This window comes from Rhinolophus sinicus, linkage group LG09, assembly GCF_036562045.2.
Source record: "Rhinolophus sinicus isolate RSC01 linkage group LG09, ASM3656204v1, whole genome shotgun sequence".
NCBI lineage: Eukaryota > Metazoa > Chordata > Mammalia > Chiroptera > Rhinolophidae > Rhinolophus > Rhinolophus sinicus.
Genome location: NC_133758.1, coordinates 48643975 through 48670846, shown reverse-complemented (window position 1 = coordinate 48670846; position 26872 = coordinate 48643975). Strand labels below are relative to the sequence as shown.

Here is a 26872-nt window from a genome sequence, read left to right as displayed (position 1 = left end):
AACAGAACTAGCAATGACACAGATGATAGAATTAATAAACAAATCAAGGAACAAGTTAAACCCAGAGTAAGAATAAAATAGAAAATAACAAATATCAAAACTAAATACAATAAAATAGAAAACAGAAAAATAATAGAGCGAATCAATGAAACCAAATTCTTGTTCCATACAATTAATAAACCTCTATCCAGACAGATTAGGGGAAAAAAGAGAAAAGACACAATTTAACAGTATCAGGAATGAAAGAGGTTACATTACTACACATTTTATAGATATTAAAATATATGAATATACGCAACTTTAAGCCAATAACTTCAACAACTTAGATCTAAAGGACAAATTTCTTGTAAGATACAACTTACCAAAGCTCTCCGAATAAGAAATAGATAACCTGAGTAGTCCTACATCTACGAAAGATATTGAATTTGTAGTTAAACACCTTCCTACAAAGAATATTCCCAACCCAGATGGCTTCACCACAGAATTCCACCAAACATTTAAAGAAGAAAAAATACCATTCTACACAAACTTTTCCATAAAATTAAAGGGGTGGAAACATTTACTAATTTATTCTATGAGACCAGAATTATTGAAATACCAGAATGAGATAGGTACCATAAGAAAATAAAATCATAGACCAATGTTCCCCACATACGTAAATGCCGAAATTTGTAACAAATTTTAGCAAATTAAATCCAAGAATATATAAAAAGAATACATCATGACCAAGTGGGTTCATCGTGGAACATCAAGGATAATCTAACATTTAAAAATTATTAATTCATTTAATTCATCATATTTAGTCATCATCATTTAAGTCATTATATTAACAGTGAGAAATAAAAACTGCATGATCATCACAACAGATGTAGAAAAACTATTTGACAAAACCCAGCATCCATTCCTGAAAAACAACAACAACAACAAAAAAAAATCACAAAACTCTTAGCAAATAGAGTTTTGGAATAGAAGGAATAGAAGGAATAGAAGAAAACTACCTCAACTTGTAAAGGGCATCTAGGAAAAACAGCTGATATCATATTTAATGGTGAAAGGCTGAATGCTTTCCCCCTAAAATCAAGAATAAGACTTCGATAATTGCTCTCACCACTTTTTTTTAAGATTGTCCTGGAGATTCTAACCAGTGCAATCAGACAAGAAAAAGACAGAAAAGGCATCCAGATTGAAAAGAAAGAAGTAAACTATCTTTACATGCAGATACTATGATCATCTATGTAGAAAATTCTATATTATATAGGAAAAAAAAGCTACTAAAACTAATAAATAAGACAAGGTTACAAGACAAAGATCAATATATAAAATATCAATATACAAAAAAGTTATATTTCTATATTATATTTCTATATACTAATAGTAGGCAATTAGAAATCAACTTTTAAAAACAATATCATTCACAATAGCATTAAAAATGTGACCTATTTAGGAGAATAAATCTGAGAAAAGATGGTCAAGACTTATATACTGAAAACTACAAACATGTTGAGAGAAATTAAAGACCTAAATAAATGGAGAGATATAACATGTTCCTAGATTGGAAGAGTCAATACTTTAAAATGTCAATTTCCCCATATTAATCTATCGATTTAATGTAGTCCTAATCAAATTTCTACCAAGTTTTCTAAAGTTCATATGGAAATACAAAGAACATAGAACAGCCAAAACACGAGTGAAAGAAAAAGAAAATCAGAACACTTATATTACTTAATTCAAGACATTATAAAGCTACAGTAGAAATATAGTATTGCCACCAAATAGACACACAGATCAATGCAACAGAATAGAGCCCCAAAATATATCCACATATATGTTGTAAACTGGTTTGCAACAAAGGTGCAAAGGCAATTCAGTGAGAAAAGAATAATCTTTTCAATAAATAGTGTAGGAACAACTGATGTTCCATATGCAAAAAAAAAGCCCCCCAAAACAAACAAACAAACAAACAAAACCCTTCCATCCATATCTCATACCATACACAAAAATTAACTCAAAATGGATCACAGACCTAAATGTAAAACCTAAAACCTTTTAAAACTTGTAGAAGAAAGCATAGGAGGAAATCTTTGTGACCTCGTGTTAGGTGAAGATTTCAAAGATAGGACACAAAAAGCATGATCCATAAAATAAAACATTTATAAAATGTATTTAAAATCTGCTCATCAAAGACAATGTTAAAAGAATAAAAGATAAATCACATACTGCAAGAAAATATTTGCAAATCATATATCTGATAATGCACTGTATCCAGAATATTTAAAGAACTTTCAAAATTCAATATAATAAAACAACTGACTTTTAAAAATGTGAACATTTTACGAAAAATGTTACTAAAGATTTGAACATTTTACCAAAGAAGAAAATTGTACACATTGTTGAGAGAAAAATGAGATGATGTATAAACCAAGAATTAAAGTAAGTACCACTTTCTCTAAGATATTGTCCCTGATCTTACATGAAATTTATCCACCAACCTATGCCACTTACCATCTTGTATCACATTGACTTGAAGATATAGTATGATTCACCTCAACTATTAGATTTTAAACTACTTTAAATTAGAAATTACAGCAGATTTATTTTGACATCTCTCAGCCTATGATAGGTCCTGGCATGACGTCTGTTTCATATGAGTAAATTAAATGCATTAGGATGGATGAATTGTAGGTATATGTAGAAATCCTTTCTTAAGTGAATGTTGTATTGAAGAAACATGTTTCAGAAAAATATTTTATAAGTTTAATAATTTTATAATTTCTTTTTTATGTATACCAAAAAATTCTGAATTTTAACAAATAAAATAAATACCTATCTTCTTCCTCCTTCCAAATTTAAAGCTTTTCTTTTAAACTCAAGGTTTCACCAGAAAAACAAAACAAAACACAACTTGTTTTTTAAAACCTGGAGTTAATCACTGTTCTCTAATTTCCTTTCTCTCACAGGCCTCCAAATTGTAGAAATCAGTTCCAGGCACTGTCAGCTCCAAAAAGATAACAAAGGTATGCTATTTTGGAAAAGAAAAGGAAACAGAAAACTAGAAAGGAGCAGGAAGAAATACCACATAAACTTTTATGAAAATCCAGAGTCCGTAAGTTGTATCCATTGTCTCAGAGAAGTGCCCGGACACTGAAGCAAAAGATAGGAGAGCATCCAAAAGACAGGGATCTATTTGTGAGTTGACAGCCATCTTTTCTTTTCCAGTCTCAAAACAACATAGGACAAACTCCAAAAAGCATCAAAGTGATCTAGATTGTTTCCCATTTCTAAAGTCTTGCTTTAGTGGGGTACACTGATGCCAAGGGGATGAAAAAAGGCTATTTTCCACAAAGTGGGACAGATTTTGAAAGTGGACACACCTTGCCACAAAAAGTTAACCTTCTAGAACACCCAAATGGTAACAAACAGGCAGGAACCAATTAGGCCCCCGAAGCCTATTTACTTTCAATAAAAATTTATTGGATGTACACATAAAATTTTTTTCCGTCTGGTAAGCTCTTAAGTTTGCCTAGATAAACCTGATGTTATTGCCATCATCAGTTTCCAGAATTATCCACCAACCAGCCACCCTGGCTAATGTTTGTTTCTCATTTTCCATTTGTTATTTGTTAAAATTTTTAATTAATTTTGAATGAAATATAAAATCACAGAAGTGTGTGTGTGTGTGTATATATATACTTACTCTGAAAAGGAGAAAGAAACACATATAGGTAGTTTTAGACTGACAGGGGACTATGCTCCTTTCATTCACCAAAGGTCTGAAAGGACTTCGTAAAATAAGTTAACTTGCCAATCTCATTATTTATTAAGACTTATAGGATTTTGTAATGAGGTGTTTTTGGAAAGTGACAACAAAGCTGGACTTAACAGAATTCAGAGGGGAAAAAGAGAGAGATTAACTTTAAAAAGAGTGCAGTGATTGGTGATCGCTGAATTTCTTAGCCTGCATGAAGAAATAACTAATCTACCTTTTCTGAAGAAATGACTAACATGTCAAATGGAAAATGTTGTATTAAAACAAGTGGTTATTGATTTAATATCTTTGAAGGCAAAGGGCAGGAAGCTTTTTTTGTGAAAAGGAGAGACTGATTTGGGGGGAGAGGGTACCAAGTAGGGCAGCCAAGGGGGCAGGACGGCATGGGTTGAAGCTTAGCAGAAGTCCTGTTTTTCTCAATCAGGAATAAAGAGTGAAGATGAAGATTTGTAATGAAGAAAGGCAAGTCCCATGAGGTTTTGATATTCTCTGAAAAAAAGTTATGTACGAGCATGTATGTATATATTTACAGAGACACAGGTAGTGCACAGGCACTACCATCTTCTGAGAACTCGAGTGAAGGCTCGCCAGTAGAGCCTTGCTGGCTGGCTATTACTAAGGCCTGTCGCTCTTGGTAGGTACCTAGGCCTTTCTAAGAGTTATTCAATATTTGTAGTATCACTCTTGCTTGCTGTCATACATTTTGTTAAAGTATTTCTATCCATCCATTTACCAGACTATCCCCAAACACAAGAAAAGCCTGTAGGCCTTAGATATGACAATCTGGCTTTACAACCTGCTGTAGTTTGAGTTCGGACTCCAATGTTATACATGAAATGTAAGGGTATGACTGTTACTTTGCTATGTGTTTTAAAACTTTCCTGGGATGTCCCAGGCAGTGGCCTGGATACCACAAGTGCTTGGGGAGGCCCAACCTCTAAATATCTGGCCACCCTTTATGGAATGTAAACTAGACCCCTAAATGTCTCCTCTCAGCTTAAGGTCCGGGCTATACCCAACTAACCAAGTAAGAAGGTGGGATGTGACCAAGAGCCAGGGTCAGTGAACGACTTACTACATGTGGACAAATCCAGTCTGCTGCTGGAATTTTGAAGACAGCTTTACTGACATAGCGCCACTCCCACTTGTTTAAGTACAGTCTATGGATGCATTCATGCTGCATTGGCAGAGTTGAATAGTTGTGACAGAGATCTCATGGACCACTAAGCCAAAAGTATTTGTATCTAGTCTTTCACAAGAAGTCTGCTGACTCCTGGCCCACAGAGGAAAGAACGTGTTCAGGTACACGCTGCTGCTGTGTGCCTGCCTAGGTTACATCTAGAGAAATCCTCTCCCTTCTCCAGATTAAGGGAACAGACTGTTTCCTAAGGAGCCATGGCTGTTAGAACTTCCTCCCATTTCTCCACCAGGACCACAGGCTGTGCCTTCCTGGAGCACTTAGAAGTTCTAAGACTTGACTCTCCTTGCTGGAAGGGTGGGAGGCTCTATCAAAACTTGCTTGTGTTATTTTCATACTATTTGTGTAAAGGCCCACTTATCTAGAGAGAGCAATGCTCTGAGTTCCACCCCTGGATTTAGAAAAGTAGCCTTTAATAAAACAAATATACAGGAAAATACTCGACTGGCAATCTGTGAAAATAAAATTCAATGTGTCAGTTGATTTCTCCAGAAAGTTTAAACATATTTAATCTTGTTTCATTCATCTAGTAAAGTTAAACTGGTCATGTGATTTTAAAATTCCAATGTTCAAGATCTGTCGAATGAACAAAAAGCAGGATCTGTAATAAAGACTTTAGACCCTGCAGTGAATCTAAACAGTGTACATGAAAAACTGAAAATCACCATGAATTTTTAATATCACAAGTTAAGAAAGACAATTCACTCTAAAAGAGAATTACTGCAGCACAGCTGTGTCCTGTGAGGGACAGAACAGCAACACGATGTCACTGGCCAGGGAAGGGGGCACCGTTCCTCCTGCTGGGATTGGTCAGTTCCCAGACCCCTCTTTTCACAGGACTGTTGCCTCATTTTCCTATTACATGCCAAAGGTCAATGAGCCCATTTTAAATAGTGACAATTTATCTAGTGTTTTGGTAGACAGGATAAACCATTAATCAAAAGCCACTGCGATTTACTTACTGCATTACGAAGGAAAAAAAGGATTCGAACAAAAGTTGCTAGTCCATTATGAAACTGAGTTTGTGGTGGGGGGTATCAGACGGGGTTGGGAGAAGAGTGTTCATCATGTAGTGAGATATGCTGTAGAAAACACAGAACAAACTTGGCAACTATTTTAAGCACAATTTTCTGTGTAACTATTTTATAACAACATAAATCTAAAATTGCACTTCATACACATTCCCTCAAAGAGAAATAATGTTGAACTCTAAGTGGAAAATCAGCTTAACAGTGTTTATTATCTAATATTTTTGTTTTTCCTAACTGAAAATTAATAAAGAATATTAATTTTATCATTGTACAAAATTTACAAAGTATAACCTCTCTTTCACCTTCATATCCATTGCATGAATGATTTAATAGAGCCTTGAGCAAGTAATTCAAGATACTCTCACATTGATGAATGAGTTTGGGTGTCAAATTTTCCATTCATATTGTGAATTATATTTTCTGATGTCTTTTTTGATTACCCTTAACCTTCATGCGTCTCCCTGAACATATGACAAGTCTAAATCAAATCCTCAGCACATTTGGAAGCCAATATACATCCTTTACTGATGAAAACAAACAAAGAGTAATCTACCATTTTTTAAATATCACTGCCAAGAAACACATACTGAGTTTACAATTCACAGTATGGCTTCACATAGAACTGAGGTGGGGGAAGGAAGTAGAGTAGAGAAAAACATTTAAACAGTTCCCTGAAAATCGGCTGCAATTATTTATTCTTTCACTCAGAACATAACCTCCAGAGCTCTAAATTTAATTTTCTTCCATAGTGTTTCTATCCACCAAAAATATGCCCATTTCCTTTGGGTATGGGAAGATAGAAAGGAAAAAATAAACAAGAAATGAAATAGAGGTGTGTAAGAAGGGCATCCATGATTTGAATACCTAAAATAACAGTTTGAAGAAATATTGAGAAGCAACTTTCCGCATTTGTCATTATTTTGAATATAAGAAGACCTTTCCTACTCTATGTTAAGGTCTTCTATGTTCAATCATGGTCCATAAGGACTATGGAACTTTATAGCATTTTAGGGTTTTGCATTTATCATGCCTCATAACTATTTTAATTAGGAAGAAATGGAAGCTCCAGATGTTAAGTGACTTGCCCAAGGTCACATGATTTAAAATAGGTGGTCTTTTGGGAAGAAATGTGGAAAGCTTTGCATCCAAATGATCAGTATAAATGCCACACAAATCACCCAAAATAACTGGTTTCCTTCAAGATTCTCATTATGTTCTATTTAATGCTTAAAATACATGTTTGAACCAGGTAATTATAAGCATCAGCCTGGAAGCAGCTTTTAAGGAACAGATTTGGTTTGTAAGTGGGCTGGAAACTGGCTAGATTAGAGCCATTGCTAGGTGCAACCCACAACATTTGTGTGTCTAATGAATTCACCTAGGAATGTAGAGCTGAGAGAGGAAGGAAGGGATTGCAGCAATTTATGTAGAAACAGTGGGAAAACTCTCTCATCTGATTGGGGGGGAGGGGGAGAACCACAGAGTTCTACAGAGGTCATAATTATTACACCATTATGTTATCCCCCCTAAGTGTCCTGCTTAGCCTGAGCTCTAAAGACTAAAGAACCCTAAAGACTAAGGAGGGGCATTTGACACTGGTAAGCCATGCTTTTCTCTTGGACTGTGTCACTCTACAGGGAGTGCACTGGTATGCTGTGGGAGAGCTTTTTGATTATTGGAACTGGGGCCTTGTTGGTATGTAATTGGCAGGTCCGGGAATGCTAAGAGTCCTACAAATGCAGTGGACAGTCCTGCACCAAGAAAGAATTGTCGTGTCACACAGGACTTTCAAATACCCTTGTGGACATTCACCACAGGTGAAAGACCTGTTTATAACTGTCGGAACCTAGAGCTTGATTCCATTTTAGACTTAATACTAAGTATTTTTTATACACAGAATTTTCTAGCAACACAATTATAGTGTAAGTTCAGGGAAAACTATACTTTGTTTTCTTCGAATATTTAGCATTCTGAAAATTCTGGTCATGTGCAGCAACACTGCAATACAGCTCATGTGGAACAGTCTCCATTTGCAACACCTCATTCATGGTAATTCTGCATATCAGAGCAATCACGTGACTCCTTCATCCTGTCATCTCATTTAGTTAGGTCCTCATGTTTACAGATTGAAATGCTTATTCTATAAAATATACCTTTCTTTTTTCCTTTATATTAAAATTGGGGCATTATATTGATTTTTTTTTTAATTGTGTACATAGGTAGGCTATATTATCTATAAATTTCATTTTGGGAGGGTAAAGGAGACAGTGTCTGACAGGGTTGAGAACCAGGACTGTAGACCATTCTTTCTTTTTCTGAAAAACCTCTCACTCCTGGCTTCAGTGACACTGCTATCTTCTGGTTTTCCTGAACACTCCTTCTTAGTCTATTTCACTGGCTTTTCTTGTACCCATCTCTTAAAAGCAGCTGTGTTTCCCAGAGTTTCATCCCCACCCTTCTATTCTTAATGATTTATTTCTTCCACTTACTCCTATGACTTTGATGAACACTTGTTTGCCAAATTGTTCTCTAATCTAGACCTTGAGTTTCCCATATCTTTTACTGAATTTTAAACTGCATTTTCATTTGCCAACTGTGGAGTACTTGGATTTTCTACCGGAGAAGCATCTCACATGAAGCAAGTCCAAAAAAGAACTCATTATCTTCCTTGCAAAGTCTGTTCCACCATATTCGTTTTTTCTTTTTGTCTTTTTCTTTTTTGGTTAGTGATGATATAGTTTACCAACTCTGCCAAATTAGAAAACTGGAGTCACTTTAGACTAATTCATCATTTCTCATTTTCCCAAAGCAATTGTTCACCAAATTCAACCAAACTAAACTATATCTTGAATATTTCCAAAATCTAAAGCACAAGTATTTACACTTTTTCTGAAATACAATACAGCAGTATTAAAGTCTCAATGTTATGTAAGTGTGGTTTAACTCATTAATTTTACTTAAGTTATATAAACTACGAAAATAATAATTTTAGACAACTTTAGGCACAAAGATGTTAAATTTAAGGCTTTTTATGAAAACTTGGAAACAAACAACTAAGGGAACAGTTTGGTATTCTTATTGTGCATCCATACAAAAGTTCTTTGGTAGCCATTAAAATGTGCTAATGGAGTATCTTTATTATAATAAGAAATGCTTTTCATAGTGCTAAACAAAAAATCAGGATCTACAACTATCTTAACCATATGAAATATGCAAGGAAAAATGACTGGAATGAATCAGTAATGGTGGCTATCTCTGGTGAAAGAATTATAAATGATTTGTATTTTCCTCTTAATATTTTTTGTTATCTTCCAGATTTTCCACAGTGCTCATGTTTTTCCTATGAATAATTACTTTAAGTCCTTTTCAACTGTCAATAGTGGGTGTACAATAGTTCAGTATCCTAATGCACTTTCCTTGCTTCCTGTATCTTTTCCCTTCAGTCCCTCCCTGATGCTGTTAGATGAATTTTTCAAAGTGTAGGTCCCTTTCATGGAGCTCCCTTTCTACAGGCTCCCTATCATGCACAGGTCAAGGAGCAAACACGTAAGCATGTCTTACCAAAGTCGGACAGCTTCTCTCCTAAGTCTATTTTTTCAGCCTCATCCCCTGCAATTCCTCACCAACAAGGAGACCTTCCCACCTTTGCATGAAGCCATGAACTGTGGCATTTTAAGCAAGGCTGTTTTCTTTGACAGGAATGTCCTTTTTCCCCTTTGCTGCCAGGTCAAGTAATATTTTTATCCTTAAGACTGAATTCAAATGCCATTACCTCTCTGAAGTATTTGCTGACAGAGTTAGGAGCCACTTACACTCACCTCCTAAACATTGTTGTGAAGAGAGAAATAGCCACAGAAATTCTTCTTCCTGGGAAAACACTGTGTCTTAGTCCTCTTTGTACCCCAAGCCCTGAACAAAATCTGGCACAAAACAAACACTCAGAAAGTATCTGAGGAATGACCAAATTAATGTATGCAGCTAAAAGCAACATACAAAAGAAAATCGGCAATCACCTCAAGTACCCATTTATGGGGGAGAATCTGAAACCAAGCTGTAGGTTCTGACTACACAAAAGGCAGAAGGAACCAGAATGTGTTGAAAGAAGGAGGACTACTAAATTAAAGAGATGACAGTTGGATTAAATGGTGATTGATAACTGTTGGAGACTGTTAGAAAAGATGAATTAAACTTTTACCTTAAAAAACAAATCTTGTGCCCATGTATTCAAAATGCATATGTACACACTTTGAGAGTTGTCATTAACTAACACTTTTAATAAAAAATCATAACTTTGGTTAAAACTGTGTTTTTGAGAATTAAAACAAAATGCCCATGGAAACACCTATGGAAAGCTGAGACATCAGGTTCATATTGAAGGTACTATCACTTTGACTATACATCCCAAATTTTTAAAATCTTAATGCCTGGGCCACATTCTAGATCAACTGAATCAGAATCCTAGGGCATGGAGCCCAAATATCGGCATTTTTTGAAAGCTCCTATTGTTGAGAACCACTATTCTACATGGAAACAGTATTCCCTAATTGTAGACCATGTCACTTGAAGAAAATGTGTATGAGGTGTGATCAAATAATATGGTGAATGCATAAATTAAAAAAAATTATTACGGTAGAAAAGACACATTGCCATTAATCCCCCTCAAAATACCCCCCCCCTTATTTTGAACATACTTATCCCATTGTTCTTGCCACTTCCTGAAGCAGTTGTTTAAGTCCTCTTTCATGAATGTCTTTAGTTGTGCTATCATGGCTGCCTCGATGTCCTGAATCATTTTTACTTTGGGGAAGAGCCAGAAGTTGCTTGGTGCCAGATCTGGTGAATAAGATGGATGAGGACACACCGTAATGTTTTTATTTGACAGAAATTGCCATACCAGAAGCGATGTGTGACATGGAGGGTTGTCATGATAGAAGATTGAAGTAAAAACACAAAAGAGGACTTCCAGAACTGCTTCAGAAAGTGGCAAGAATGATGGGATAAGTGTGTTTGAAGCAAGGGGGAGTATTTTGAGAGCGGTTAACGGCAATGGTCCTTTAATGTAATTTTTTTTTTTCTTTAAACATTCACCATTTTTTTATCACACTTCATACCTTTATGATTATTTTCATTGTTAATCTCATTCCTAAAAAGTGAGAGCAAATGATATATTTCTGACATCAAAGAAAGGTAAATAACAGTGTAGTTTAAAGAACTTTCTTTACTCCAGCGATGCCGATTTTTATTTTAGTTGATTTTTTCCCTATTTTTCAAAATACACTTTCAACACAAAATTTAAATCTGAATAAATGATCATATTGGAGACATTTCGATATTTTTAGGACAAAGGAAAAAGTTTGGAGAATAAAAAAAATGTATGATAAGAAACTGAGGTATAAAATGAAAATTTGCTGCTTTAGGGATTTTTTTTCCATAGCAAAATTTTAATAGCTTTGAATGGCAGTTCTTACAGTGGGAAGAATTAGTTTTAATCTTTTTAATCAAATTTTAAATAGTACAATTTTACATCATTTTTCAGAGATTCACCTATCAATAGCAATAATGGTTTCAAACAATGAAGAGAACTACGTGGTCAGTCACCATAAGAAGGCATCCTGGCAGGCATGTGTAGTGAAAAGGTCACAATGGGATAACAGTGGGAACATTGGGTTCCAACCCTCCCTTCTTGAGGGCTGCTTTCCTCCTTTGGGTCCTCACATCTTTACCCTCATTGTCCCTCCTGACTTGGGTATACACTTATCCCATTTAGACTCTAGCATAGCTAGGAAAATGCTCTTGAATTTTTCTTTACATATATGTGACAGGATACTTTTTCAAAAAATTCTTTACTAAAAACTAAAGAAAGAGAAAGAGGAGGGAAATGAAATGGTAAAAAAAATGGAAAATTTATAATACATACACTTGTGACCAACAGTGGCTAATACTGCAATTTACCTGGTATAAATTAACAACTCTGGAAATCATTATCTTTGTCACTTGATCTCAAAATGCTGTTTTAACTGACTTTTTCTGCTCTATTTAAAGATAAGTGCCTACTGCCAATTCCACCCTCACCTCCAATAAAACTTACCCTTATTTCAAACATTGTGTATCTCCTAGGGGAATATTTTCAAAAATTGTTTAACCTCAATTCATATCCACAAATGTAATTTATATCTCTTTCCAATACATACAGATTATCATATATGCAACAAATACAAATTTCATGAGTCTCATCCTGTGTGATGTACTGTGAAATATTTCCTCTTCTATTCCATTTTTTCAAATGCTAATAACCTACTAATGGGTAGTATTAGTAGGAAAACTAAGCAAAGCCTGCAGATTTCCATCTCAGGCTAGTGTTCACATCTACACGGGAGCTCATTTATAGATCACAGGCACAGTAATACCCCCTTCTCAGTTTCTCAACTCTGTCCACTTCTTTGGAATTCCCAGGACCTGGGAATGGTGGTTGGTTTAATCATTTCCCATATAAGAAAGACGATGACATAGCAAGGGTGTAAGAATGACCGTCTCAATCAGGGCATCAGCTGCTGTAAAAATTCAGAGAAGTTAATCCAAGTTCTAGCTGCTTGCAAGCAGAGGGAGCAGAGAGGAGGGAGCAACATGGCTACTCGAAGGTGTCATCTGGGCCAAAGAAGAAAGAGGTGAAGCTCAAGACGCCAGAATGCCGAAGATACCTTTTTCTCTATCCCTCAATTCTAATGCCAGGAAGAGGTAGCAAAACTGTGGATAAAAAATACATTTTGAGTAATACACCTGATTCTCTTGAATAACGAATGAATGACTGAATGATCAAATCAATATTCACAGCCTAAGCCAGTATTTGTTTTTAAAAAAATTCATAATGGTATGACAAACGGTCCCCTCATTTTGTTTGGGTAATTTGGAATCCATGTTGTTTCATTTACATGAATTATGCAGAGACTTGAATAGAAATGTTACAGGTGACAAAAGATGGTGACCTAATTAAACTCCTATGAGAACCCTTATAAAGGGAAAATTAGATTCTTTAACAAGCCCTGAAATTAATTCCAAAGACAGCTTATGAGGTAATCAGTTGGTTTTTCTCCATGAATTTCCTTTCGGAAAAAATTCAGCTCCTTAATTTCTTTAGGGCTCTGGCTGCCTGCATTTGCTGCTCAGCAGCTGCCTCAACACAAACAACTCTGACTCTACAGATTGCTAGCTGTTCCTGGGAGAGATACTGCTATTTGTCAAATGTGACATTGGAATGAAGTTTGAGGACGGGATTACAATCAGGTATCTTTATTCAAGATTTCCAAATGTGACTAAAATGAGAAAACACAATGCCATTCACCAGATTTTAGAGGGACTTCCTCACATTCATCAAGCAAAGTAACTTTAATTTTGATAACTTTTGCCTTTGTTTCCACCTCATTCTGTTCCTATCTCTGTTACAGCATGTACCTCCTGCTGTCTTGACATTGACTATGCAAAACCGAGGGTCCCTATGACTTTCATTAAATTTAGTTTTAAATCCTAGCTCTAGAAATCATCTCCCTCTCTGCTCCCCCCAACCCCCAAAGACCCTGAGGCAGCGGAAGACAGTAGCCTGGACCTGACTAATGGGCACATGGTCTGGACCTCTGGCAGGCTAAAGATAACATCTTGACCTAAATTAAGTTTCAGCTCCTGAGCCCTGAGGTAGAACAACCTCCTGGCTACTTTCCCTTGACACCAGAAGGAGGAATGCAGGAGCAGACCTTAGAACTCTCCTAAAGAAATGATTATTACCCTTAGTTCATCTCCGACCAATCAGCTTCCAGCATGACCCCAAACCCTTAACACATGGTGTCTTGTGATTTTGCCCTACATAATCTGTACCTATATGCCACAGGGGTGGAGTGGGATGGGGGTGGGCGGTCGGGTTTTTAGCTCCCGTCTCCATATTGGCCAGTTCAATATTTTTTTCTATGCTGCAAACTGGTGCTCATGCATTTCTTTGGGCCAGTGTACAGAGGCAGGCAGACTCATTTAAAAAAATAAAATTGGGGATCCCAGTGACATGAACATGTCTTCATTACTTCACTAAATCCAGTTGAGGACAGGGATGTGTTGCTTTCTTCTTCTTTGTATCCCTAACACCTAGGACAGTACCTGGAGTTTAGGATGGGTTTGGTAACCCATTACATACACAAATAACGGAAGACGGAAGGGGGATGTGAGCTTTGCTCCAGGGTGGAGGGTACGGGGAGGTTGGAATCAGGGCAGGAGAATCAAGGAGAGTTGTAGGCTTTCCCCAGAAATGAAAGAGATTACATTCAGAGTAGGAAGCTTCAATCAAATGGGATTCCTGGACACTGAACTCCCTGAAAAGGAAACTTACTTCTAGAGCAGGGCTTCCCAATCTTTAAAGTCCATTTAAATCACCTGGAAATCTTGTTTAAAATGCAGTTTCTGATTCAGTAACTCTGGGGCAGAACCTAAGAGTCTGCATTTCTAACAAAGCTCCCAGGGGTTACCAATACTGCTGATCCACAGTTTAGACACAGCTCTGGTAGCAAGGCAGCCCTGGGGCCTGCGCTCTGAGAATCTGTAACTGTGTGGGTTTGACTGGTATCCTGGGAAAAAGTAGACAGCAAACTCAAATAAGGTAATTGAGGAGACTTCAGAGTGATGTGAGCAGCATTAGAGGGTGCCAGCAAGAATACAATGAAGGACCTTATGGCTAGCAACTGGGAGGATGAGCTCTCAGCAGCCCCAGACCAAAAGGGACAAAAGAAGGGAGAGATTACCAGAACAGAAGAACTTTAAAGCTGGAACAGGATGGGGTCACACCCAAGAAGAGAGCCCTGTTCTTGAGTATGTGGGAGAAAGGAATACAGGCACTTCCTAGGCAGGGGAGGAAGAATAAATAACTTGTCTCTTCCTACCTCTGATCCCCTCCTGTGCCTCTCACTGACCAGACCCCAACTGGGACCTAAAGAGCAAAGGGGCTTGTTGGTGAGCCCCAGAGAGCCACTCAGGGCACGGAATGGTGGAAGGGTGAGGAATGGAGAGTGGATTGGATGACACAGGGAGCTATCCAAAACAGGAACTTTTGACCAATTTGACAATTTACTATTTCCTGTGGTTAAAAGTAAATACCCTTAAAACAGAAAGACCTGGACTTGTGTAAAAGGGCTACACGAAAAAGACTGCAATGAGTCTGTGTTGTTTGTGCAACAAGGCAATCTTTAGGAAGAAAAGAACCTCAAGGGGCGTGATAAGGAGGGACAGCTTTAAGGATAAAAGAAAAACAAGCCTAATGCCTGAGGCAAAGGCATAAAGGAAGTGCTGGGAAGCCCTTAAAAGACCAGCTCAGGAAGTTAAGGACAGAGTGGCCCCTATAGATTCTTGTGGAGAGAAAGGACTGGCAGGTTAGAAGACCAGCCTTCACTCAGAAGAATTTACCGTATGTTGCCGTGTATAATGTGCCCCCGTGTATGATGTGCACCCACATTTTTGGCCCAAACTTTCAGGGGAAAAAATCTTTCATTTTAATTTTTTAATTCAAATTTTTATTTGTTCACATTTAGGTACTCTTTTTGTATTATAAAGGAATGTTAGCATTTATTTGTTAACATTATAAGACGTTTTATGTAACAAATAATTATAAAACACAAGAACAGATACAAGGTACAAGAAATTTTATGTACCTTAATAAACTTATAATGTTTATGCATAATAGAAGGCCAAGAACTCTTTGTCGTTGCAAATTTATCCTAAGTTCAACAAAACCGATTATGGTATTCCAGGGTGTTATTTTGCATATGGATATCGTTATTGATTTCTAGAGTTACACTTTTTACTCATAAGCATAAATACAAGAATTAAAAACATTTATAGAGATACAGAATTAGTACTACTCATGTATAATGTGCATCCTTATATTTCCCTCACAAATTTGGGCAAAAAACTACTCATTATACATGGCAAAATATGGTAGATGCAATATCACTGGTGGATTTCCAAGATTTAGGGAAGAGAGCAGGCCCAAGGAAAATGAGAAACAGTGAGCACCATGACTAAATAGTCAGCTCCTAAAAAAATCCAACCAGAAGTTAGAGAAATATGACTTGAATTGTGTAATTGTGTGTGTGTGTGTGTGTGTGTGTGTGTGTGTGTGTTCCTTATTAGAGCTCTAATCAAGGTTCTCAGCAAAACATTAAAAAATGGAAAGAGCAATGTCCTCATATTTGGATTTTCAATGTGTTAAAAACCCGTATATTTCACCTTAAAAAGTGTCATCTCCCATCCTTGAGGAATGTGTCATGCTCCTCCTAACAGTGGGGACAGTGCTAAGCACAGCAGTCCTTCCCAGGTGTGGAGGGCAGCCAAAATGTCTGAAATCTCAAGGAAGTGAGAACCCAATCTGGACCGTGACTAATGAGTCATAGTTGGGTGCCCTCTGCCAGGACGTTTTGATGTAATGTTAACTTATGTGCCCCCTCCACACCACCCCCATCCTCTTCCCTAAGCCCATATTCCAAAAGATAGATATGAGTGACCAGTTCACCACTTGCCCCAGGGGGAACTGTCAACAGCAAAAACAAACAAACAAAGAACCCAGCAAACAAAGATTCCAAATTCTTGGCTCCAGTTCAAATGAGAGACAGACACAAAAATAGTTTTGAAAAGAGATATAAACTGACGGAACAAGTTTTTGTTTTGTTTTGTTGTTTGTTTTTATTTTTTACCACCCCACTCCAAACTAGGAAGAAGAGAAAAAAAAGAGCATTATAAGAAATTAGAGGCCATGCACTCAGTGTCCCACCCACAGAATAAGGTCATGATGTATTAGGGTGGGAGTTGGGGTCATCACAGGTTTCCCCAAGAAGTTAGGAAGGATCTAAAAGGAAGCTTGCTTTCTGCTTGTCTTCTTTAATTACTATGGAAGGCTGCTGCAGAAACAACCCATGTCACAAGGACAGAAAAAATGGATAGAAATGAGCTTGGTTAGCTAAGGCAGGTGGGGTCAGGAGTTCCCTGAGTTGTCTAAGGGGTGCTGGTTTTAGCCTAATGAAATAAAGAAAAGGAGACAGATTGATTGATTCTTAATCTGACAAACACTCCTGGCTGGAGATAAGGGTCCTGCGGGCAAGGGCTGCTGAGTGGGTAGTTCATAACAGGGAGTCAGGTGGGAGCCATGTCCATGCCCACAGATCTATGTTTGCATCCCAGGAGCCCTGCATCTAATTCCACTGGAGTCAGGGAGTCAACGCAGGGCTCAGAGAAGTCAGGGGAATCCAGAACACGGGTCCCCTGACTGCCTCTATAGAGGCATTAGCTTAAAGCAACAACATGGAGTAGAAGGAAAGGAATGAAGGGGAAAGATCCTGAATATTCCTGAATTTTAACCAGAAGCAATTTAAAAAGCACTAAATTGGATGAAACTGACTGGCTGTGGCTGTGACTAGGTTAAGTTTTTCTGTTGTCTGTCAGAAATTGGGGATTAGAGTTAGAATATAAATTTGTTGCCAGAAAAAACAACAACTGTATTCTGTGACTGTGAAATTCATGTGCATTACAAGACTGATTGATTTTTCTCAGTCTCCATTGCTTAAATGTTACATGTGAATATTCAGTTCAGCTCAAATTCTATCCAGAAGCAGCAGCCCCATGGTCCGACTTCTGTGAACGATGGAGAAGTGGATTCTGGTTAGTCATCTGGCCTTGACCTTGATCTTACCTGAGGTCTGATTTAGAGTTGGGGTAGCCTCATAGGTCCAGGCCATTCTCAAAGAGTGGCACCCTACCCGGAAGCTCCTGGGCCTCTCCAGGTCCTTGTTCCTACCTTGCTCCTCCTTAAGAGGTGATTGAAGTCTGCTCACACATGTGACAAGATGGCTGCCACGTGTAACTTCACTGCTCACAAGCAGAGCCTGACCTGACCCTTCTGCTGACCTCTCCTTTCCAATGTCTCGTTGCATCTTCATAGTTCTCCTGAGTTTCCCAAACTATTTCAGTTTATAAGGCTCTCTCTTACATAAACTAGGGACTCTTAGGTTCCATGTCGGTGAAGTTTTGGGTTCCCGTCAATTTACTTTTATAGTCAACATTTGCCAGAGGTTTGTTAGAAAGACACACATTGATCAGAGTCATGTTGAAGTAATAAAGAGTTGTTAGAGGCCTGTACACATCTTGACAAACAGATTTTCATCTTAACTAACATCTTTCCTGATAATGAGGATGATGTTTAAAATGCTATACAGGATTAGGCAGATGTCTCTGTTCGCCATCAGGATTGGTGAGCCATTGAATGAGACCTTTGCCCTGGAATAAGGGCAGATGTTCATAAAATGGCTGTTTAGGCAATCACAGGATACTTGCACCCTGGGAGTTATGTACTAACACTTTAATTATAGAATTCAGATGAAAACCACATGGAGACCAATTATATAAACACAGTGTTCATATTCAGTTTATGAAAACCAAGCAGGAATAATGGTAAAGCCTCTTACAATCTTGCTCTACCCAAGGAAACGTGATAAATGTATGCAATCCCTGAAAATGACTGTTTTGCCAGCAAAATTATTCATTTTCAATCATGTGAATTACACAACCCTGATCAGCAGCTGTGGGGACAGAGCCAGGAGAGCAGTTTCCAGGCTCTCAGCCTCACATGGAAAGGTGCTGGTTCAGGTAGTAAATGGCCATAAACTGTGATTGGATGGCCATCAGCTGTGGCTAGTTGGCCGTCAGCTGTAACCAGTGAGCCATTGGCCACTAATACAATTGCTGTGGCTATGCTAGCAGAAAAATGGGGGCTAGCAAGAAAATGGTGGCTGAGCTAGCAAGAGCAGATTGCAGATAGCAAGTGAGGTTGGTTCTCAGAAAGAAGTGGACGGCAGGATAGTGTGGCTCCTGCTTCCTGTGTCTCCAACCCAGCCGCCAGCGAGACTATAGTGGTATGACTCTGTCACACGGGGCAGCCTGCGGGGTCTCAGCTCCCACTCCCCACATAAGAATGCAGGATACGGTGAGGCCAAAAAGGAACACCCATGGAGCCATAGGTAGGGGAGTCATGCCACTATATTCTCGCTGGAGGCTGGGTTGGAGACACAGGAAGCAGGAGCCACACTGTTCGCAACCCTCACTGCTCCACTTGCAGGCTCAGCCACCATCTTCTTGCTAGCCCCCATTTACTGCTAGCATAGCCACAGCAGTTATATTAGTGGCCAATGGCTCACTGGTTACAGCTGATGGCCAACTAGCCACAGCTGACGGCCATCCAATCACAGTTGATGGCCATTTACTACCTGAGCCAGCACCTTTCCATGTGAGGCCGAGAGCCTGGAAACTGCATTTCTGGCTCTGTCCCCACACAGACTCCCCTTATCAATGGCTCCGTGGGTGTTCCTTTTTGGCCTCACCATATCATGCGTTCTTCTGTGGGGAGCAAGACCAGAGACCCCGCATGACACCCTGCATGACAGCAGCCTAAAAGGTCACCTCTGCTTAACTTTGCAGAGCTTCAGTATCTACTTTAATACTGCAATTGGGGGGAATTTACTTGATAACATGATGAAGGATTATTTTTATATGCGAGAGACAGTGTACCCTTCAATAATACTCAGGCCCATGATAAATTTGATTTTTATAATGGCCTATGAAAAGGCTTGGTCTCTTATGTCTGCATGATTCTGTCATGCACATTAAGGGAAAAACTAACACTCAGGTACCTGTTCTTTGAGATCTGGTCTGGAGAACAAAGGAATGAACATACCAGAGTATCAGCAGATTGCTTCAGGTGTTCTGACACCTACTTAAGCTGCAGAGTCAGGCCAGCTCTTTGCTTACAGATGTGAAGTGGTGACTCTGTAAGAGGAAGGGAGGGACACCCTGAACAAACATAGTCTTCCAAATCCATTAGAGTGACCTGTTCTTGCCAGAGATGATATCCCCTAGTATTATTCTATTATTCACAGTATCAAAAAAGGAACTAGATCTAGGAACTGTATCACATTCAGGAAATTCAGATGAAAACATTTCCAGATAGTATAGCACTCACAAAGGTATTTAAAACTATAAGAGAAATTGACTCTAGTCCATGTGTATTAGTACTCTGTAATTGTATGCACTATTCCCTAATGCCCAACATCGGACATCCTTAACAATTCTATGAGAAATACTACCTGTACTATCAGAATATAATTTTACAGGTAAAGTAACAAAGGCTTTAAAGAGACAGTTCATCACTGGCCTGAGAACCCACAGCTGGTAAGAGGACCTCAGGCAGTAGGACCTCAGGTCAGAGCTCTGCTCTGTACCCTGTAGCCTGTACACAGGCCACTTGCAGTACTGTTACTTCTCATGCAGTGGTCACTGCTAAGTAGCTGCCTATGAATGGACAACACAGCGAATTTTTAGAAAAGCTTCTGGTCATTACTGAAAGAGCATACCACAGTGGAACCAAAGCATTCATACCTTTTAGGACCTAGGAAGCTGCCAGTGAAGTTTCCAAGGCATTTCACAAGAAACCTGGAGCTCATTAAGTATTGGTCAGTCATTTAATGTGGATTCCATCATTGCGCTAATTTATTTCAAAACTAGAAATGTAACATGCAAACTTTAAGAAAAAAAATCTTAAAGAAAAGCTGGGTCATCTAACAACCAATTTATGAGTGAATTATATATATCTCCAGACTATACCAATTTACAGAGAGCAAACTATTTCCCGAGTTTGGAGTCAATCCTCCGAGAGTGATACTAGCAAAAATCAACAGCTAATGCCTTAGCTACTATCTAAGGAAGCTAAAGGACAGCTTGTAATCATGTTGACAGAGGCTTGAGAAACACCTATGTCCAATCCAAGAGTCCTTAGTGTACCCATCCGACTGGAACACTGCTAAAGAGGGTCATACCCTCAATATTGGTGGCTTTCCTGGGTTTGTCCTTTATCCTCTTTCAATATCGCTCTACTTACAGCACCCTAGCCCCTCCCCATGATTTTATCCACTGCCGTGGTTACACTTGCAGGCTGAAGATTCACAAAGCTTGGCCTGACTGCTCTTGAGCTCTGTTTCCTCAGGATGTCAAATTGACTTCAGCATGTTCTCCTTCATCTGAAACTCATCGTGCCCAAAGCTCAGACCCCTCCTAATTGCAATCACTCCTTTTTCCCAGACTCAGAAATGGCATCACTACACACCCTGCCATTTTTACTCCTCCCCCTTCTTTGCCCTCCATATTGGACAGTTCCATAGATCAGGGCAAGTCTACCTCAGATACATCTTTCAAATCCATCTTTTTCCATTTTGTTGTATACACGAACAAGATATTATGTATATAGGCCATTGCACCACTTAACTTGTCTCCCAATATCTTGTCTCCTCCCATTTTAACATACTTTACATATACTTGAAAGAGTTATGTTGCTAAAACAAAAATGATATAATGTCGTTCACTGTTAATAATCAGTTGATGTGGCTTTCCTAATTGGTGGCAGGATGTTCTGAACTATTAGCTTATATAAAAGTTTCTTTAAAACTGCCTTAGCTTACTTTTTTCAACTCATCTCTATCCCCCACTCTAATCATATACACTAAAGTTCATCCATAAAGATCTAATCATGGATCCCTTAAAGTAGGCTGCTGATTAAGAATAGGACAAGACATTATAGCAGTTTAGAAAGAGGGCTTTTCAGTTGCACTGATGTGAATTGAATCACAGATTTAATTTACGTCTTACTGATGTAATAACCTATGATCCACTCTGAGACCAATTTCCCCATGTCTCAAAAATGGGATAATGTTAGGTTATCATCAGAACTGATTAAGGGAATGTCTTAGCTATTATACTCCTCATCATCAGGTATATCTAAAACTACTATTAATGTAGAGCAAACTTTCATAGAAGAAACACTTGGTACAAACATATTATTGTTAGTTAATTGATGATGTCCTTAAGGCTTGTATTATTTGTTCTCCAGAGGTTCTTGAAGTGATAAATAGTTTGGAAAGAAAATTGAAATAGGTTTGTAGCAATGAAGAACTATAGTGTTGAGGCTCGTATAATACCCACTTTTCTACACCACTGACTTAGTAATTCACTGAGTACAGAACTTCCATATGATATGCCTTATATTATTATTTTATTTACTATGTATTGTACCTCCAAATAAACCTGAGTACAGAAATTTTTATCTTACACTTCTTAACATCTCAACACTACCTAGCCCAACACAAGATTCTTGGTAGACCTTCAATAAGTATTGAAGTTAGAGTGAGCTATCAAGCTAAAGATTACTAATCCGCATGATAAATTGATGCCAAAAGTTAAATGCATGAGTTTCTGATGTTGCTGGACCATAATACTTTTTTCAAGGGAAAAAGATTATACTTTATAGAAGGAAAAAAAAAATATTTTCCAGTTTCTTTTATCACGCTGTACAAAGCAAAATGCAAATTAGCATGAGCCCATGGCACACAAGTTTAAATTAGGCTTTGAGCAATTAAGTATTTTAATTACAATGTTGATAAACATGGTTCATAACAAATATGCACAAGGCTTATAAAAATGTAGGCAATATTTGACTACAAGTGAACAAGTCCGTGAGTCTGCCCTCTAGTTGGAAACCATATCACCATGTCTCCTTGGGCAAATGTTCCTCTCCAATGTTTTGTCTCCATAAATTTATAGTTTCCTCTGATAGTCATGTTTTGGGGATTCAAAAAAATCATGTTCATAAGTTATTCTGAGCTTCTTCCGTAAAATTCACATTTATTGAGGATACAGATATAGCTAACAATTGTTAGCAATTACTATGTGCCAGGCACCATTCTAAGCACTTTACACTTTTTAACTGGTTCAATCCTCACAATAACTCTGTGAGGTAGGTACTACTTCCTCCATTTTATAGATATGACAACTGAAATTTCGGGAGAAAAATTCACACGCACATGGTTATACCATTACTAAGGGGTACAGCCTGGGTTTGCTGTATCCCTGGGTGCAAATCCAGGCGGTCCATTCCCATAGCCTCTGCTCTCAACCACCTTGCCCACTGCTCACATAAAGTAGAATTCAGTAAGAGCTAAGAGTTTTAGACCACGCTTTGGGAACTCGAAGGAAGGAGAAAGTACTCCCTATTAAAGTTCAGGAAAGACCTCAAGGAGAAGGATGTGTAGGATTCTGATTGGCAGAGAGGGAACAAGCAGGACCACTACTAGTCTAATAGACTATTTTGAATAAGAACACCCAAATCAAGAAATTCTCCATTGGGAGGACTAATGGACTGAACCTAACAGGATAAAACACTAGGAATGAGGACGAAGTTCAGAAACTTCAGCTGCACAGGTTTAGGATCATTGCTTCCTGACATGAGTACAGTTCGTGTAAAAATGAAGAGATTTTGGCCAAGTGCAAGGTCAGTACAAGCCAACAGCATTACATGGATGCTAAGAAAACTAACTGGATCTTAAGCGGCATAAAAGTATATTATACAGAAAGGGGAGATGATTCTCCTACATGCAGCAGAGCTGATTTCAGCTCTGGGCATCACATTAAGGAAGGTTGTTGACAGCAAGGACTGAATTCAGAGCAGGATGGATGGACAGACTGTCACGAAGCCATGCCACAGGTGAAAAGTTGAAAGCACTGGAGAAATGTAGAAGGCTCGGAGGAAGCATGATCACTGTCTTCAAATATTTCAAGAACTGTCTTGGGAAGAATGATTTGTGTAGACTCACGAAACAAAAATGGAACCAATGGGAGGATAACAGACAGAACCAATGAATCTAATACTAACAGCCAGCTCTTTATTAGCTGTGGGTGTGGGGAGAGGAGGAATGTTACTGAGGTAAAAGAAGCAATCAGTAGCCAAAAGGGTCTACATGTTAGCCAAAGAGATAATGCTTTTAAAAAGAATATTCATCTTGTTGAGTATGGGAGTACATAAATATTAAAGGAAAGGTACTTATAACCTAGGCTTTACAATTTTGGAAAAGTCTATACGAGAGAAATGGTGAGACAATGGTTTAAGGAGATGGCGGGGTGTGGAATCTGAGCTTGACTTCGACAGATGAATCAGTTTATAAACATAAATTAGTCAAGTAACCACCACAAAGCCAACTCTTCAGTAGACAGAACTGCAAACAGATTATTGACAACGCTCGGTGAATCCACTTAGGGTTTAAAACATACAGTAATTCTCTATAATACACCGCTTCTCAAACTTTTAACAGTTCCTGAAAGGCAATGTGATTCCTTTTCCTTCATTTCTCCCAACAGTAACTGCTCCCCCCGCCCCCCTGCCACACACACACACACACACACACACACACACACAAAAGCAGAAGTGACAAGATTTATATATTACTAGGTAAGAGGAAGAGATGCTATCTTCAAGAGAGAGTAGGTCGGAAAAGGAAGTAAAAATGGACTGAGAATAGAAAACGGGAGCCTCATTCAAGAGGAGAAGACAACCTCCCTGAATCGTTCAAAGTCCTGCAGCTACTTCCACCAAAACCTCAAAGAGTTTTCCTACTACCTTCAGAATGAAAAACAGAGAGATAAGAAATTTTCTCATTCACTCAGCATTGTGTGGGAGAGAATGCCCAGGCCTGGGAGTCAAACAAACTTTCACATTCTTGCCCTGCCAATTATCGGCTGTATAAACTTGGTCAAGACACAGAACCACATTGTGCCTCAATTTCCTTATCTGTAAACTGCGGATAGCCACTTCTGCATGGAGTTTTTGCAGAGATTAATGACACAGTATTCCTAAAATGCCTGCACATATTCTCTAATTCCACTTCTACCATTACCACTAAAACCCACAGATTTCTAGCGGTAGGTGTTTTCACAGCTCAGACACTTCTGTACTTTGGAAATTATACCAGTTCATGAAAAAGTTCAAGATGGGTTTGTCTAATTGATTTGTTCAATTTCATAGTATTAAAAAGTAGTTTTGAAGGGGTTGCAACCTCTTATGGTAATGGATTTCCATAGATTTACCCTTTTGCAAAAAGAGATTATGCTTTAGGGTATTTTGTTTTGTAACTGAAGAAGGGGGAGGGGGAGGAGGAGGAAGAGGAGGAGCTGCCACTTCCAGGGATAGATTAAGAGATAAATCCTGTAGTATTTTAACTAAAATGTACTAGAAGATTCATATACACTAAATAATCTGAGGCTGGCAAAGAATAAAGTGAAGGACAACAAAAGTTTAGTACGCTATTATTTAAAAAGAATCCTTTGAAGTGAACGTTTGGCATCCACTTTATTCATCTTCCTACAAACACCCTGCCCTGAATATTCATGCTGCTCTTGTGGATGTCCCATACCAGTGCTGAAGGTGCCTCAGTAACCAGTTCAGGCTTTCCTGTAAACTCTGCCTTCTGCACGCAGGACTGCCCTTTGGTAACTGCCTCCATTTCTCCAGCAATCCTTTTGAAGTTTATGGAAGCACTATTTGGAACAAGCTCTGAAAGTCATGGAACAAGAACAAAAACAGGGTGAAATACCTCTATTATCATCTGCTGAGTCTGGAAGTTTCAGGTAGTTAAATACCACTTCAATACACAAGTAACTAAAATATTGTGACTTCTGTCTTTTTAAGCAAAAAATAATACACCTTTCTTAACCTCGATAGTGATTTTTGTGAAGCGCTAGGTTAATTTCTTGGAAACTCTAAACTAGGGTGACCTACAGCTAAGCAGAAAATATCTTTTACAAGTTTGACTCCAATTTTACTATGTGTATTCATAACAGAAAGAAAAAAAGTTTAAATCTTCATGTTCATTTAGTTAAATACATCTAACAAATGGAGAATTACTTACCTCAATCTTCATAGCTCTCAGAGACAAGAGTTGTTTACTCTGCTCACTTACAAACCCTGCGTTTGTTTGGTATCTGAGCTTTGTAAACCTATCATTTATTCATCACTAAAGTCACCTAGCAATGAATGTTCATCTAATCAGCACTTACGTTGTCCAAACACTCCTCTCAATAGTTTTCTTTCTTTGTTTTCTCCTTAAATAATCCACAGGCTTCTCTATCACTAAGAAAGAATTCCCTTTTCTCAATCCTTCTTTCCTTCTGTTCATATCAGCACTTGGGTGGTTGTTCCAGGTGCAATCTTCTCTCTGTGAATGGTCTTATCGCCAGGTCACAGGACACCTTCAGAGCATGCTGGTTTACTCTGTCTCCCAAGACAGTGGTGAACTGCTTCCCTGCACGTTTACTGTAATAATACCGCACATCTTGACTGAGCTGCTTTCTTCCACTGCTTTTGGAAAGTTTCCAGGCAGGGTCTGTTTACGTCAGCAAGACTGATTCATAACACCACCTCTGGGGTTTAAAACAGGCTTTGAAACACATTCCTGTGCTCAGCTCAGCTGGGGTCAGGAGGAGGCCTTCCAGTAAATCTGCTACTTCGCTTTGTCATTCTACTTATTGCAGAGGGGCTCTGATTTCCTTTTAGATCATCTCATAAGCTATTTTCTTGTTTTTTCCTAAAATTTTTGCCTGAACCGTGGCTAAGAGAGCTTTGCATTATTATACCTGCTATCTTCAGAATTCTTAATCTCTAAAGATTCTGCTTGCTTAAGTAAGCTAAGTGTTGTTCTGTTTTCTTCTGATTTTTTTCTTCACTTTTAGGATCATAAAGTCTTTTGTTTATATTTTCAAATATAAACACAACTCTTATCTTGTTAAATCTGCCTTTGATTAGCACAGTTGCTATTTAATCAATCCCTTGGTTAGAGTTTAACAAAAGCCTTACAAAATTTGTAAAAGTCAGGACATATACAAAGGAGGCAGGGCAGTGATTACACACAGAACTATAGTGGCCTTCAAAATGAAACTGTAGAATGCGAAACTGAGAAGAGATTTCTAAATATAATGCAAATTTCT

The 26872-nt window shown here is 38.2% G+C and overlaps 1 protein-coding gene across 15 annotated transcripts in view; it reads right to left on the bottom strand.

The window, feature by feature from the left end:
• The window catches only part of ARHGAP28 (Rho GTPase activating protein 28), a 177935-nt gene that overhangs the window by 94101 nt on the left and 56962 nt on the right, over positions 1 to 26872 (bottom strand). For 4 of the 15 annotated variants that reach the window (XM_074340325.1, XM_074340326.1, XM_074340331.1 and 1 more), the window contains exon 1: positions 10687 to 10828. The exons of 4 other annotated variants lie outside the window; for them this stretch is intronic. In XM_074340325.1, the coding sequence (XP_074196426.1) occupies positions 10687 to 10787 (101 nt within the window). In that variant the 5' untranslated portion in view covers positions 10788 to 10828. Of the gene's footprint in view, positions 1 to 5926; positions 6047 to 10686; positions 10829 to 19745; positions 19838 to 25797; positions 25820 to 26872 lie in introns of those variants that run through there. 7 more of the 15 variants (XM_074340334.1, XM_074340333.1, XM_074340337.1 and 4 more) reach the window with 4 other exon arrangements.